Genomic DNA, 13828 nt, shown 5'->3' with positions numbered 1-13828 from the left:
AAACTAAGTGAAGGAGAGAAGCAGGATAGACATTAGAACATGATGGAAGGAACTGTTTCCTTGTGATTAGAAATGTATAAACACAATGACCAAAGAAGAGCATATGATCCATCTAATCTGCCTTCTGTCCAATTTATCCAGTCCTACATTTCCCATCTCTCCCTCAGAGATCCAATAGAAACATAGAAACGCTGCCCCAAATTCTGGTGCTTGATAAAATGACAGAGAAACAGAATTTCTGAATCTGGATGGGAAGAATAATGCAGGTAATATGTTCAAAGGAACCTGCCATGCAGGGCTCATTCCCTCATCCTGCAGGCTGTCTGTGGACTGATGATCGGAGGCTTCCAGCTCATTCTCATCTACCACTGGTTTACATCATCTCCTACACTCAGTGCACACAGTGCAATGTTTGGGCTGAGTTCTTTCTACATCTGATACCATTAACCAAGTTCAGAAAGGATATTGCAACTAAGAGTACATGAGCAGTGAGTGCGCGTTAATATAATCTGAACATGGGGGATGGGGGTGACTCACAAAATGGAAGGTGATAACAATTCTGAGAAAATTTCCATTTATAATTTTCAGGTGCTCTAATCACCCAGTGGTAAACTGTTCAATCCCTGGTTATCCTGTTTGGCATTTCTCTCCTGATACCAGGTGTAGGTCACCGATAGAGGGGCCGATGCAATACGAACGTGTAGAAATTAGGCGCTGTTATTGAGCGTCCGTTTTCCTAATGCATGCATATCCACTTTTCCTGGGCACGTGATTCAATATGTTAATGAGGTGCCGTGCAATAAAGGACACGCTAGGGATCAATTGTGCGTCGCTAGCACCTCCTTGTCATCGGGTGCCCAGGAGATGTGGCTGTGTGCAGTTTAGGAAAACAGACTCTCAATTTACGAGCATCCATTTTCCTAACCTGACCACTGTCAAGACTTTTTTTTAACTAATGCTGACTTCTCTGGTCAAAAAAACAGTATTTTCTGCTTTTTTGTGGTAGCCTGAGGTGCGTCAAGATGAAACGCCAGCTCTGAGTTAAAAGGTGAGCATCAGGCGTACAGTAATTTTTTGCATAGGGAGTGATAGCTAATAGCCTCATCTACATAGCATTTACATATGATAAGCGCTATCAGCTAAGCGCTTGTTTGGACGCGCTAATCCCATTATTACATCAGAAGTTATTCTAGTACCTCCAAAACACGCGTCCAACTGCACGTCAAGCTGTGCACTGCACTGAGCACACTATATTGCATCAGTCTCCGAGAGTTGGAGTTCAGTGTTCATAACTAGACCTTTATCAGGAATGACAGCAGAATGCCTCCTCTCTCCTCCACGCCACCCGATATCTCTGTCTCTCAGCCCCTCTTACTAGTGCATCCTCTGTGATCCTGAATCTGTGTGTGCTGCCTCCTGCCTCCCTGTATGCTGTCCTGCATAACATTGGAGATCCACCACACGTTATCCATGATCTGCCTAGCTGTGAGGAACAGGACTCTGTCTCCCATCCTGCATGGCCCAACACAACCCCTACACATTCTGTTGTCCTGTGTTGGGCTGTGAAAGTGGATCTTTGTGATCCATCACATGAGGCATGCTGGCTCCATGGTCTTTTCCTTCTCGGCATGGTGCCACATCTGGGAGTTCTCTCAGGCCAGCAGGCCCCATTTTGATGAGGAAAGTGTGAGATACTGCAGCTGCAGCATCTTCTTTCCCTCACTACAGTGCCCAATAAGGCTGCTATCCTGAGCTGGCCAGGCCTGCCTTGTGCTCTCTTTGCTCCAGTGCTTTGGTTCCCATCTGGTGATTTCACACCGCAGCGCCCCCATGTGGCGGATCCCAAAGCAGTAGAAGAAACAGGTCACAGACAGATGGACAGGACATGGAAATGAGGCTTTATTAATTCATTTTTAGAAAGAAAACCTAAAAGGAAACTCTGAAAGATAAAAGTAGGCTACAAAAGCATCAAAGGCTACTGTTTTTATACCCTGACTCTTAGCACCAGAGAAACTATTTACATGTAATGGAAAGATCAAAGGTTTATTCTCTTACTGCTGATTCAATTTATTAATTTTAAGTGTAACCTGTATAATAACTAGAAACATTGCCTAAGATATTGCCAGATCAACCATATTGTCTGATTCCAGATTTTAAAAACTTTTCTTTTAATCAAAAAAGGGCTCCTAGCTCTCCACAAATATAACAGGATATGTTTTTGAAATGAAGTTGGCCATAGAGACAAAAACTCATAATAAAAACTTTTTAAAATATATCCAAAGAAAGAAACCTGTGAGGGAGTCAGTTGGACCATTAGATGACCAAGGGGTTAAAGGGGCTCTTAGGGAAGAAAAGGCCATTGCAGAAAGACTAAGACGTAGATCTTCAAAACATACGCGCGCGCGAACAAAAGTACACCAGATTTTATAAGATCCGCACGTGGCCAAGCGTATCTTATAAAATCTGGGGTCGGCGCGCGCAAGGCTGTGCAAAATCGGCAGCTTGCGCGCGCCAAGCCGCGCAGCCTGCCTCCGTTCCCTCCACATCCCCCCACCTTCCCCTCCCTTCCCCTATCTACCCCACCCCCCAGCCCTACCTAAATCCCCCCCCCCCTACTTTTGTTGGGCAAGTTACGCCTGCTTGAAGCAGGCGTAAATTGCCCGCGCCACCCCGGTATCCCCTGGCACAGGCCGCAGTGCCGGGACTCAGGACCGCCTTCCCGGCCCACCCCTGAACCTTCGCCATGCCCCCAGACCTGCCCCGGACCACCCCCTGCCCCGGACACGCCCCCCCCGCCCCTTTAACGAAGCCTCGGGACTTACGCGAGTCCCGGGGCTTTGCGCTCGCCGGCAGCCTACGCAAAATAGATGCGCCGGCGTGCGAGTGCCCTGCGCGTGTAAATCCGGGAGGATTTACGCACGCAGGGGTTTTAAAATCTACCCCTAAATGAATTCTTTGCTTCCGTGTTTACTAATGAGGATGTTGGGGAGATACTAGTTCCGGAGATGGTTTTGAGGGGTAATGAGTCAGACGAACTGAACAAAATCACTGTGAACCTGGAAGATGTAGTAGGCCAGATTGACAAACTAAAGAGTATCAATCACCTGGACCAGATGGTATGCATCCTAGGGTACTGAAGGAACTAAAAAATGAAATTTCTGATCTATTAGTTAAAATTTGTAACCTTTCATTAAAATCATCCATTGTACCTGAAGACTGGAGGATGGCCAATGTAACCCCAATATTTAAAAAAGGCTCTAGGGGCGATCCTGGTAACTATAGACCAGTGAGCCTGACTTCAGTGCCGGGAAAAATAGTGGAAACTGTTCTCAAGATCAAAATCGTAGAGCATATAGAAAGAAATTGTTTAATGCAACACAGTCAAAATGGATATATCCAAGAGAAGTCTTGCCTAACAAATCTGCTTCATTTTTTTTGAAGGGGTTAATAAACATGTGGATAAAGGTGAACCGGTAGATGTAGTGTATTTGGATTTTCAGAAGGCGTTTGACAAAGTCCCTCATGAGAGGCATCCAAGAAAACTAAAAAGTCATGGGATAGGAGTCAATGTCCTTTTGTTGATTACAAACTGGTTAAAAGACAGGAATCAGAGAGTAGAATTAAATGGTCAATTTTCTCAGGGATCTGTACTTGGACCGGTGCTTGGACCGGTGCTTTTCAATATATATATAAATGATCTGGAAAGGAATACAATGAGTGAGGTTATCAAATTTGCAGATGATACAAAATTATTCAGAGTAGTTAAATCACAAATGGATTGTGATACAATACAGGAGGACCTTGCAAGACTGGAAGATTGGGCATCTATTGGCAGATTAAATTTAATGTGGACAAGTGCAAGGTGTTGCATATAGGGAAAAATAATCCTTGCTGTAGTTACACAAGTTAGAGTTAGCAATCTGCTAGCATTTGAGGTAGTAGTGGGTAGATCCTTGTGCCGGTGGCAGATGACCACGTCCCCGGGGGAAGATCCCGAGTGGGACCACCGGTCAGGCTCAGAGAATGGAGACAGACACACATTAGTTCTTTTATTAAACAGAGGTGGCAGTAGTGAGCTGGAAGTGCCCGGCTGGGCTGTAGTCCCTCAGAGAATGGAACAGCGATCCTGGATAGCTGGGCTGGAGAGAAACTGAATATCGTGAGCAGGCAAGGTATGCAGATTTCATTAACAGAACTTTGATAGTAACACTCACACAATGGTCTCATAGAAGCCCAGGAGCAGGTAAGCAGTAGGCCCTCGAGGAGCGAGTACCTGGTTCCAGGGAAAGCTCTGAGAGAGAGATGGTAACTCACTGGTGTTGTAGGCAGCGATGACTTCCTGGCAGAAGTGGTATTCAGAAGTAAGACAGGGAACGAGGGCCCTTGAGGAGCGAGTACCGGTTCCAGTCTGATCTGAAAAGAAAAAGAAAAAAAGAAACGAGGCCCCTGAGGAGCGGGTACCCCTGGTAAGTCCGTGGAGGCAGAGTAGCTTAGAGCATATGAAGCTGAACAACTCCTTGTCTGTGAGAACTCCTTGCTAACTCGATCTGTTAGCAAAATCTGAGACCTTAAATATCCGGAGCGGAAGATGTCACCTCAGGGAAACGCCCCTGAGGATCGCACCACTGCTGGTAGATCAGTCGGGGCCACGCCGCGCGTGTGCCCTTAGGCCCTTGTGAATCATGTCAGATTACATCATCAAGCCGCTCCAGGGACGCCGGAGGAAGACGGCAGAGAGACGCCGCGGCAGCCAACCTTCCACTTGAGCAAGAGGGAGCCTCCAAAGAGGTAAGGAGGGCGGGATGGAGACGTCAAGCAGCGACAGTCACAACAGTTAGGTTCAATATTACAAGCTACCACCCAGGAAAAAGATCTAGGCATCATAGTGGATAACACATTGAAATAGTCAGCTCATTGTGCTGCAGCAGTCAAAAAAGATATAGTTGCGATGGAGAAGGTACAGAGAAGGGCAGCCAAAATGATAAAGGGGATGGAACAGCTCCCCTATGAGGAAAGGCTGAAGAGGTTAGGGCTGTTCAGCTTGGAGAAGAGACGGCTGAGGGGGGATATGATAGAGGTCTTTAGGATCATGAGAGGTCTTGAACGAGTAGATGTGAATCAGTTATTTACACTTTCGAATAATAGAAGGACTAAGGGGCATCCCATGAAGTTAGCAAGTAGCACATTTAAGACTAATTGGAGAAAATTTTTTTCACTCAACGCACAATAAAGCTCTGGAATTTGTTGCCAGAGGATGTGGTTAGTGCAGTTAGTGTAGCTGGGTTCAAAAAAGGTTTGGATAAGTTCTTGGAGGAGAAGTCCATTAATTGCTATTAATCAAGTTTACTTAGGGAATAGCCATTGTTATTAATTGTATCAGTAGAATCTTCTAGGGATGTGAATCGTTTTTCAACGATTAAAATTATCGTCCGATAATTTTAAAATCGTCTTAAATCATTAAAGAACACGATACAATAGGATTTCTAACGATTTATCGTTAAAAAATCGTTAATCGTGTTAGTGCGCACTAACGGAAGTTAGTGCGCACTAACAGAAAATGATACAAATTGACACTTTTCAGGTCAGTTAGGAATGAATATGTATTCCTATTGGCTGACTGCCCTCTTATTTATTGATGTTACCAAGGTTCCCACTGAGGTGATGGTTGGGGGGATGGGAAATGGAAACGGTTGGTAGCTTGACAAAAAAAGTAATGTGATCAGTCAATGTCACTAGAACTTGTGCCTATCCCTGATACCAGGAGTGTTGTGATCTTCCTGCACACAGTTCCCTAACCCTGATACCGGGAGTGTTGTGATCTTCCTTCATGCAGTGCCCTAACCCTGATACCAGGGATGTTGTGATCTTCCTGCACTGAGCATGGATACTTCACTGCGTGCAGGAAGATCACAACACTCCCGGTATCAGGGATAGGGCACTGAGTGCAGGAAGATCACAACACCCCCGGTATCAGGGATAGGGCACTGCATGCAGGAAGATCACAACACTCCCGGTATCAGGGATATGGCACTGAGTGCAGGAAGATCACAACACCCCTGGTATCAGGGATAGGGCACTGCGTGCAGGAAGATCACAACACTCCCGGTATCAGGGATGGGGCACTGTGTGCAGGAAGATGACAACACCCCTGGTATCAGGGTTAGGGCACTGCGTGCAGGAAGATCACAACACTCCCAGTATCAGGGATATGGCACTGTGTGCAGGAAGATCACAACACCCCTGGTATCAGGGTTAGGGCACTGTGTGCAAGAAGATGAAAACACTCCCAGTATCAGGGATAGGGCACTGATTGCAGGAAGATCACAACACCCCTGGTATCAGGGATAGGGCACTGCGTGCAGGAAGATCACAACACTCCCAGTATCAGGGATACAGCACTGTATGCAGGAAGATCACAACACTCCCGGTATCAGGATAGGGCACAAGTTCTAGTCACATTGACTGATCACATTACTTTTTTGTCAAGCTACCAACTGTTTCCATTTCCCATCCCCCATATATTGTCAGTGGGAACCTTGGTAACATGAATAAATAAGAGGGCAGCCAATAGGAATACATATTCATTCCTAAACTGACCTTAACTGACCTGAAAAGTGTCAAATTGTATCATTTTCTGTTAGTGCGCACTGACAATGGTTAGCGCGACCTTGGGGCGGGTACAGAGGGGGCAGCCACGCCCCCGGACTGCCCCGGGCCGTAACCACGCCCCCGGGCCCACCCCCAAAACGCTGCCGACATGCCCCGAAAACGGCGCGGCGCTCGGCCCCGCCCCCGACACGCCCCCCTCCGAAAACCCCGGGACTTACGCGAGTCCCGGGGCTCTGCGCGCGCCGGTAGGCCTATGTAAAATAGGCTCACCGGCGCGCAGGGCCCTGCTCGCCTAAATCCGCCCGGATTTGGGCGGATTTAGGCGAGCAGGGCTCTTAAAATCCGCCCTTTAGTATCTTCTTATTGTTTGGGTAATAGCCAGGTTCTTGTGGCCTGGTTTGGCCTCTGTTGGAAACAGGATGCTGGGCTTGATGGACCCTTGGTCTGACCCAGCATGGCAATTTCTTATGTTGGTTGGTAATATAAAACTTATTTGAAATGGCTCCTATCTAGACAATAGAGTAACAGTGCATTTAAAAAGTGACAGCCTAGTATTATGTCAAGTCATCCAGATTTTATTTTCTCAATGTTTAGTTACCAATACGTTCCAAATGCAGTGATAGCTGCCTTCCTGGCTTCAGAAAATTACAGAAGAGAGGAGAACCCGTCTGCTGCTATGAATGCATTCCCTGTCCAGAGGGAGAGATCTCCAACCAAACCGGTGGGTGTTATCATCTTATCATGTGGCTTGACCTATCTCCACGGCTGTTTGAAATTATGATGCCGTCCAAAGATTATGCAGATGAATACATTTTCAGGGGGGCACAGCCAATTATTTCCCAGGCAGGCCTGGCTGTCTTTATTTGAAGAGTGAGGGAAAAAATGTCCAGATCCAAATATTCTTGTTTTTCATCTATTTTCGTTGTGCAGGAAGTTTGTAGTATTATGGCTTAGCTGCCTTCAAGCTGCAAGTGTGCTTGTGCTATGGGAATATCCAGCTTGTGTTTTGAAAATTCTAATTCTAATTTGATTGGGTCCTGATGTTCAGCAGATATTTATTTATTTATTTAAAAACTTTTATATACCGGTATTAGTATGCATACATCATTCAGGTTTACAATGTAACTTAAAAGGCAGAAATTACAATGAACAGGGAGGGCGAACAAGGAGGAGTATACAAAGAGCAGGAGGTGGAGGAATTAAAGCAATAAATAAAACTGCAACGGACTATTTACAGGAATATACAAGGCGTAGGCAAGATACTTGCGGAAGTCAGTGTATTTAAAGATAATAAGTCTTACAATGCATTAAAAATACAATACATATGCAGGATAGATTTCCAAGGGACTTCTTTGAGTAAAGTACTGTGTTATTTGCAGAAATGTTCCTTTAGAAAATTCTGTATAGTTTATGCACAGGGAGCCTAACTTCCAGAAATGTCTGCGTGGGCCCATACATTTATCTATAGGGGTCTGCGGAGACTTCATCAAGTATTTCAGAACCTGCAGTGGCCATCAAACACCACCACTACTCCCTGCATTAGCACACCAGCCCATGCTTCCCCCACAGGTCAGCAGGGACCTCTTCAGGATTAGCCTCCCCTGCCTGTTCTCCCAGGATCAGCGCCTCTCAGCAACTTTCCCTTCCTGCCTCTTCAACATGTTTTAAAGGGAAGTAATTTGCTATGAAGCTGCTTTTACTTGCAACAAAAAATTACTTAAAAAATAAGTTCCATGATTATGCATGACCCGTATTTGATAGCTGAGGAGTGAACTGGAATATCTCCCTGCCTCATGGCTGTTATGATGGAGCACATACACTGCACAATTTATGTAGCAATGATGATAATTATTGGATGCTTTTGGTACTTTGTGTTGTACACCTGTTTCAGTACCAGAAGCCCAGCCTCTCAAAGCTCTGGGTTCCACTGTTCAGAAGATGGGAGAAGCTGTCAATGACCTGTGACCATTGCCCATGTTCAAGAGGATCTCACAGCTGCTTTTGAGCTAATGGGCATGTGCCAAATGTCACTGCCCCCAGCCTCCTCACCCCTAAGCCTATCAGGTTCCTGGGGATTTTTTTGATATGTAAATTTCTATTTCCCTTTTCCTACTTTTTGGAAAATGTTCAAATAAATCTCTCTCTATGTGTATATATATATTTGTTTTAGAAAATATTTAGATAAACATTTATATTTGTTACCTTTTGTGTATTATCTCATGTATAAATAACAGCACATGGGTAATTTACGGGTATTGTTTGTACATGAATAATCATACAATATATACCTGTCTATTTTCAACAGTATTTATTCTTTTATTACAAACATATAATTAAAAAAACATTTATATAATTTGTACTCACTCATACCACATTCATCCAAAAATAACAATACAATACAATATTGCACATATCCCTTAAAATACAATATTCATTACATTTTTATTTACTCTTCAACATTTCTCATAGATGCTAATCTGTTATGTCAAAATCTTCCCTATAGCTAAATTTATTTAATTTTTCTACATATACCCGTTATACAAAGTTCCCACCAAAAATTATTTCCTCATACTCCCGACAAGAGACTCCTGTTTCACCCCTGGTTTCCTCAGGGGATCACTACAAAACGATTATTTTTTCTTTCCACTTTAGGGAACATCCAATCAATTGATAAACTTCTGTTCTTATTTCATACAGGGAATGTGTTCATTTTCTATTAGATAGGGCAGGTTAGAGTGGATTAGAATTTTGAGGGACTTGCGGTCATTAACGCAGCATTTAGATACTAATGTGTGGTTTGCACGGGTGACGTATGAAATGGGAGGTACCGTGGGGAGATTTAAAAAGAGAAAGGAAGTAATGAATGCACAGCCGCGGCGTTGTGGAAAGGTGAAGCAGTTGAGCTGGGTTGGAAATTCGTGTAGAAATTAAGGTTAGTATATATATACTTTGAAAAGAAAAGAGAGAGTAATGGAGAGATGAAAGTATTTCTTGATGATATATAATTTTTTTTTAATGGTTATAGTATTGGTGTGGAAAATCATTATAACTGACAGAACCGCAGGGGGATTCAAAGAGAGAAAGGAAACACTGAGAGTGCGGTTGTGGAAAAGTAAAATAGTCCAGCTGGGTTGGAAACCGGTGTAGAAATGATCAAGGTTAGTATATACATCTTGAAAAAAGAAATGAGAGCAATGGTGATATAGAGGTATTTATTGATGGTAAATGTGGTTGTACATAATGTCCTTTGAATAGTTATAGTGTTGGTGGGGAGAACCATTATTACTGACGGGACCGTGGTATGTTGATGGAAGAATTCAGGAGGTGAACTGCTGTTTGTTAAAATTGTACAAAGGAAAAGCTGAAATGGATGTAATAAAAGATATTAGAAGGTAAAAGAGGCGAGTGTGATCTGTTATATGAAATATACTGTAGGAACATCATAAATAAATTAGGTTTTTGATAAATGAACATTAATATAAGTATGGATTGATAAATGTTTTAAAGAGTATAATAATGATTAGTTTATGTTTATGTTGAAAACAATAGGCTGATGAAGATCGTTAATTTGCACAAGAAGTAGATTTGGATATTCCCTGTATGAATATTAGTAAAAATTTGTAACTTATCATTAAAATCATCCATTGTACCTGAAGACTGGAGGATAGCAAATGTAACCCCAATATTTAAAAAGGGCTCCAAGGGTGATCCGGGAAACTACAGACCAGTTAGCCTGACTTCAGTGCCAGGAAAAATAGTGGAAAGTGTTCTAAACATCAAAATCACAGAACATATAGAAAGACATGGTTTAATGGAACAAAGTCAGCATGGCTTTACCCAGGGCAAGTCTTGCCTCACAAATCTGCTTTACTTTTTCGAAGGAGTTAATAAACATGTGGATAAGGGTGAAGTGGTAGATGTAGTATACTTGGATTTTCAGAAGGCGTTTGACAAAGTTCCTCATGAGAGGCTTCTAGGAAAAGTAAAAAGTCATGGGATAGGTGGTGATGTCCTTTTGTGGATTGCAAACTGGCTAAAAGACAGGAAACAGAGAGTAGGATTAAATGGACAATTTTCTCAGTGGAAGGGAGTGGACAGTGGAGTGCCTCAGGGATCTGTATTGGGACCCTTACTTTTCAATATATTTATAAATGATCTGGAAAGAAATACGACGAGTGAGATAATCAAATTTGCAGATGACACAAAATTGTTCAGAGTAGTTAAATCACAAGCAGATTGTGATACATTGCAGGAAGACCTTGTGAGACTGGAAAATTGGGCATCCAAATGGCAGATGAAATTTAATGTGGATAAGTGCAAGGTGATGCATATAGGGAAAAATAACCCATGCTATAATTACACAATGTTGGGTTCCATATTAGGTGCTACAACCCAAGAAAGAGATCTAGGTGTCATAGTGGATAACACATTGAAATCGTCGGTTCAGTGTGCTGCGGCAGTCAAAAAAGAAAACAGAATGTTGGGAATTATTAGAAAGGGAATGGTGAATAAAACGGAAAATGTCATAATGCCTCTGTATCGCTCCATGGTGAGACCGCACCTTGAATACTGTGTACAATTCTGGTCGCCGCATATCAAAAAAGATATAATTGCGATGGAGAAGGTACAGAGAAGGGCTACCAAAATGATAAGGGGAATGGAACAACTCCCTTATGGGGAAAGACTAAAGAGGTTAGGACTTTTCAGCTTGGAGAAGAGACGGCTGAGGGGGGATATGATAGAGATGTTTAAAATCATGAGAGGTCTAGAACGGGTAGATGTGAATCGGTTATTTACTCTTTTGGATAATAGAAGGACTAGGGGGCACTCCATGAAGTTAGCATGGGGCACATTTAAAACTAATCTGAGAAAGTTCTTTTTTACTCAACGCACAATTAAACTCTGGAATTTGTTGCCAGAGGATGTGGTTAGTGCAGTTAGTATAGCTGTGTTTAAAAAAGGATTGGATAAGTTCTTGGAGGAGAAGTCCATTACCTGCTATTAAGTTCACTTAGAGAATAGCCACTGCCATTAGCAATGGTTATATGGAATAGACTTAGTTTTGGGGTACTTGCCAGGTTCTTGTGGCCTGGATTGGCCACTGTTGGAAGCAGGATGTTGGGCTTGGTCAGACCCTTGGTCTGACCCAGTATGGCATTTTCTTATGTTCTTATATTCTTATGAAATAAGAACAACAGAAGTTTATTAATTGATTGGATGTTCCCTAAAGTGGAAAGAAAAAATAATCGTTTTGTAGTGATCCCCTGAGGAAACCTCTTTGTAGTGATCCCCTGAGGAAACCTCTTGTCGGGAGTATGAGGAAATAATTTTTGGTGGGAACTTTGTATAACAAGGTATATGTAGAAAAATTAAATACATTTAGCTATAGGGAAGATTTTGACATAACAGATTAGCATCTATAAGAAATGTTGAAGAGTAAATAAAAATGTAATGAATATTGTATTTTAAGGGATATGTGCAATATTGTATTGTATTGTTATTGTTGGATGAATGTGGTATGAGTGAGTACAAATTATATAAATGTTTTTTAATTATATGTTTGTAATAAAAGAATAAATACTGTTGAAAATAGACAAGTATATATTGTATGATTATTCGTGTATTATCTCATACCAGTTTCAAACTTCTTACAAGGCAGCCTAACACACTCACTCTCACACCCGCTCACTGACCTGCACGAACCTATAGCGCCAGCTCATTCCAATAGCCTCCACCCTCCACTCTCTCATCCTGACAGCAGTTTCAGCTTTGCTTCTGTATACTAGGGTGACAGTTCTAGACCAAGCCCTCCTGAGTGTCCTTGCTGTGATGGCTATAACACTAGAATTATATGTCATTTCTTAGTTCTTATCTCCTGGTGAGATCTCATTTGGCTACTAGAATGGTCAGTGGTCTTCGTTCCAAAGCATGTGGGGATAGACTTAAAGATTTAAACATGAATACCCTAGAGGAAAGGGGAGAAAGGAGATTTATGATAGAAATATTAAAATATCTCAAAGGTTTCCATGCATAGAAGATGAGCCTCTATGAACAGAAAAAGAGGGTCATGAGATGAGAGTGAAAGGGGGTAGACTCAGGAGTAATCTTTGGAAATATTTCTTTGCAGAGGGGGTAATGGAGGTGGTGAAGACAAAAATGGAAACTGAGTTCAAGAAAGCATGAGAAGAATACCAGGGGTCTCTAAGGGGAGGGATGGGAAACGTAAAGCTAAATTAGTTAGGTAGATGGGCAGACAAGATGAGCCATGCGGTCTTTTTCAGTCCTCATGTTTCTATGTTTACATGAAGCTAGTAAAGTCTAATTTTCCCTTTATTTCTGCAAACACCACCTCTCCTCCCAGGAAGGGCCTTCTTTCCATTACAAGGAATCCTTTCATTATCTTTCCAACACTAACGTCCCCATGCTATGGAAATCTGCTTGCCCTTACAGCATTTCCCCAGTGCCACTGCCTTCTACCTGACACAATGGCACAAGGAGTATGGAAAGGTTTTCTTATAAAAGCAGACAGCTGTGAACTATCACGGACTATAGATGTAACCATTAGGGATGTGAATCGTTTTTCAACGATTAAAATTATCGTCCGATAATGTTTATATCGTCTTAAATCGTTATAGAACACGATACAATAGAAATTCTAACGATTTATCGTTAAAAATCGTTAAATCGTGTTAGTGCGCACTAACTCGAGTTAGTGCGCACTAACTCCCCGTTAGTGCGCACTAACTCGATTTAGTGCGCACTAACTGAAAATGATACAAATAAACACTTTCCAGGTCACTGAAGGTCAGTTAGGAATGAATATGTGTTCCTATTGGCTGGCTGCCCTCTTATCTATTGATGTTACCAAGGTTACCACTGAGGTGATGGTTGGGGGGATGGGAAATGGAACTGGAAACTAACGAACACCAACAGAAAATGAAACAAAGTGTTCACACTTCCCAGGTCAGTAAAGGTCACTTAGGAATGAATATGTATGTATGTATTCCTATTGGCTGGCTGTGCTCTTATCTATTGATGTTACCAATATGGTTGGGGGGATGTGAAATGGAAACAGTTGGAAGCTTGACAAAAAAAGTAATGTAATGATCAGCACTCACGTGACTAGAACTTGTTTGTTTATTATTTTTGTTAGCAGGCACCTGAAATGCTAGTGCATGTTGAATTTGCCAATCACTGTGCATTTTAGAAAGGTGGTCCT

The 13828-nt window shown here is 42.5% G+C and overlaps 1 protein-coding gene across 2 annotated transcripts in view; it reads left to right on the top strand.

Moving 5' to 3' along the window:
* The window catches only part of LOC115078360 (vomeronasal type-2 receptor 26-like), a 116244-nt gene that overhangs the window by 87659 nt on the left and 14757 nt on the right, over window positions 1-13828 (top strand). For both annotated transcript variants that reach the window (XM_029581266.1, XM_029581265.1), the window contains exon 3: window positions 7204-7330. In XM_029581266.1, coding sequence (XP_029437126.1) covers window positions 7204-7330 — 127 coding nt within the window. The remainder of the gene's footprint in view (window positions 1-7203; window positions 7331-13828) is intronic.

This window comes from Rhinatrema bivittatum, chromosome 16 (genome assembly GCF_901001135.1).
Source record: "Rhinatrema bivittatum chromosome 16, aRhiBiv1.1, whole genome shotgun sequence".
Classification (NCBI taxonomy): Eukaryota; Metazoa; Chordata; class Amphibia; order Gymnophiona; family Rhinatrematidae; genus Rhinatrema; species Rhinatrema bivittatum.
This window is presented reverse-complemented; position numbering and strand designations above follow the sequence as displayed.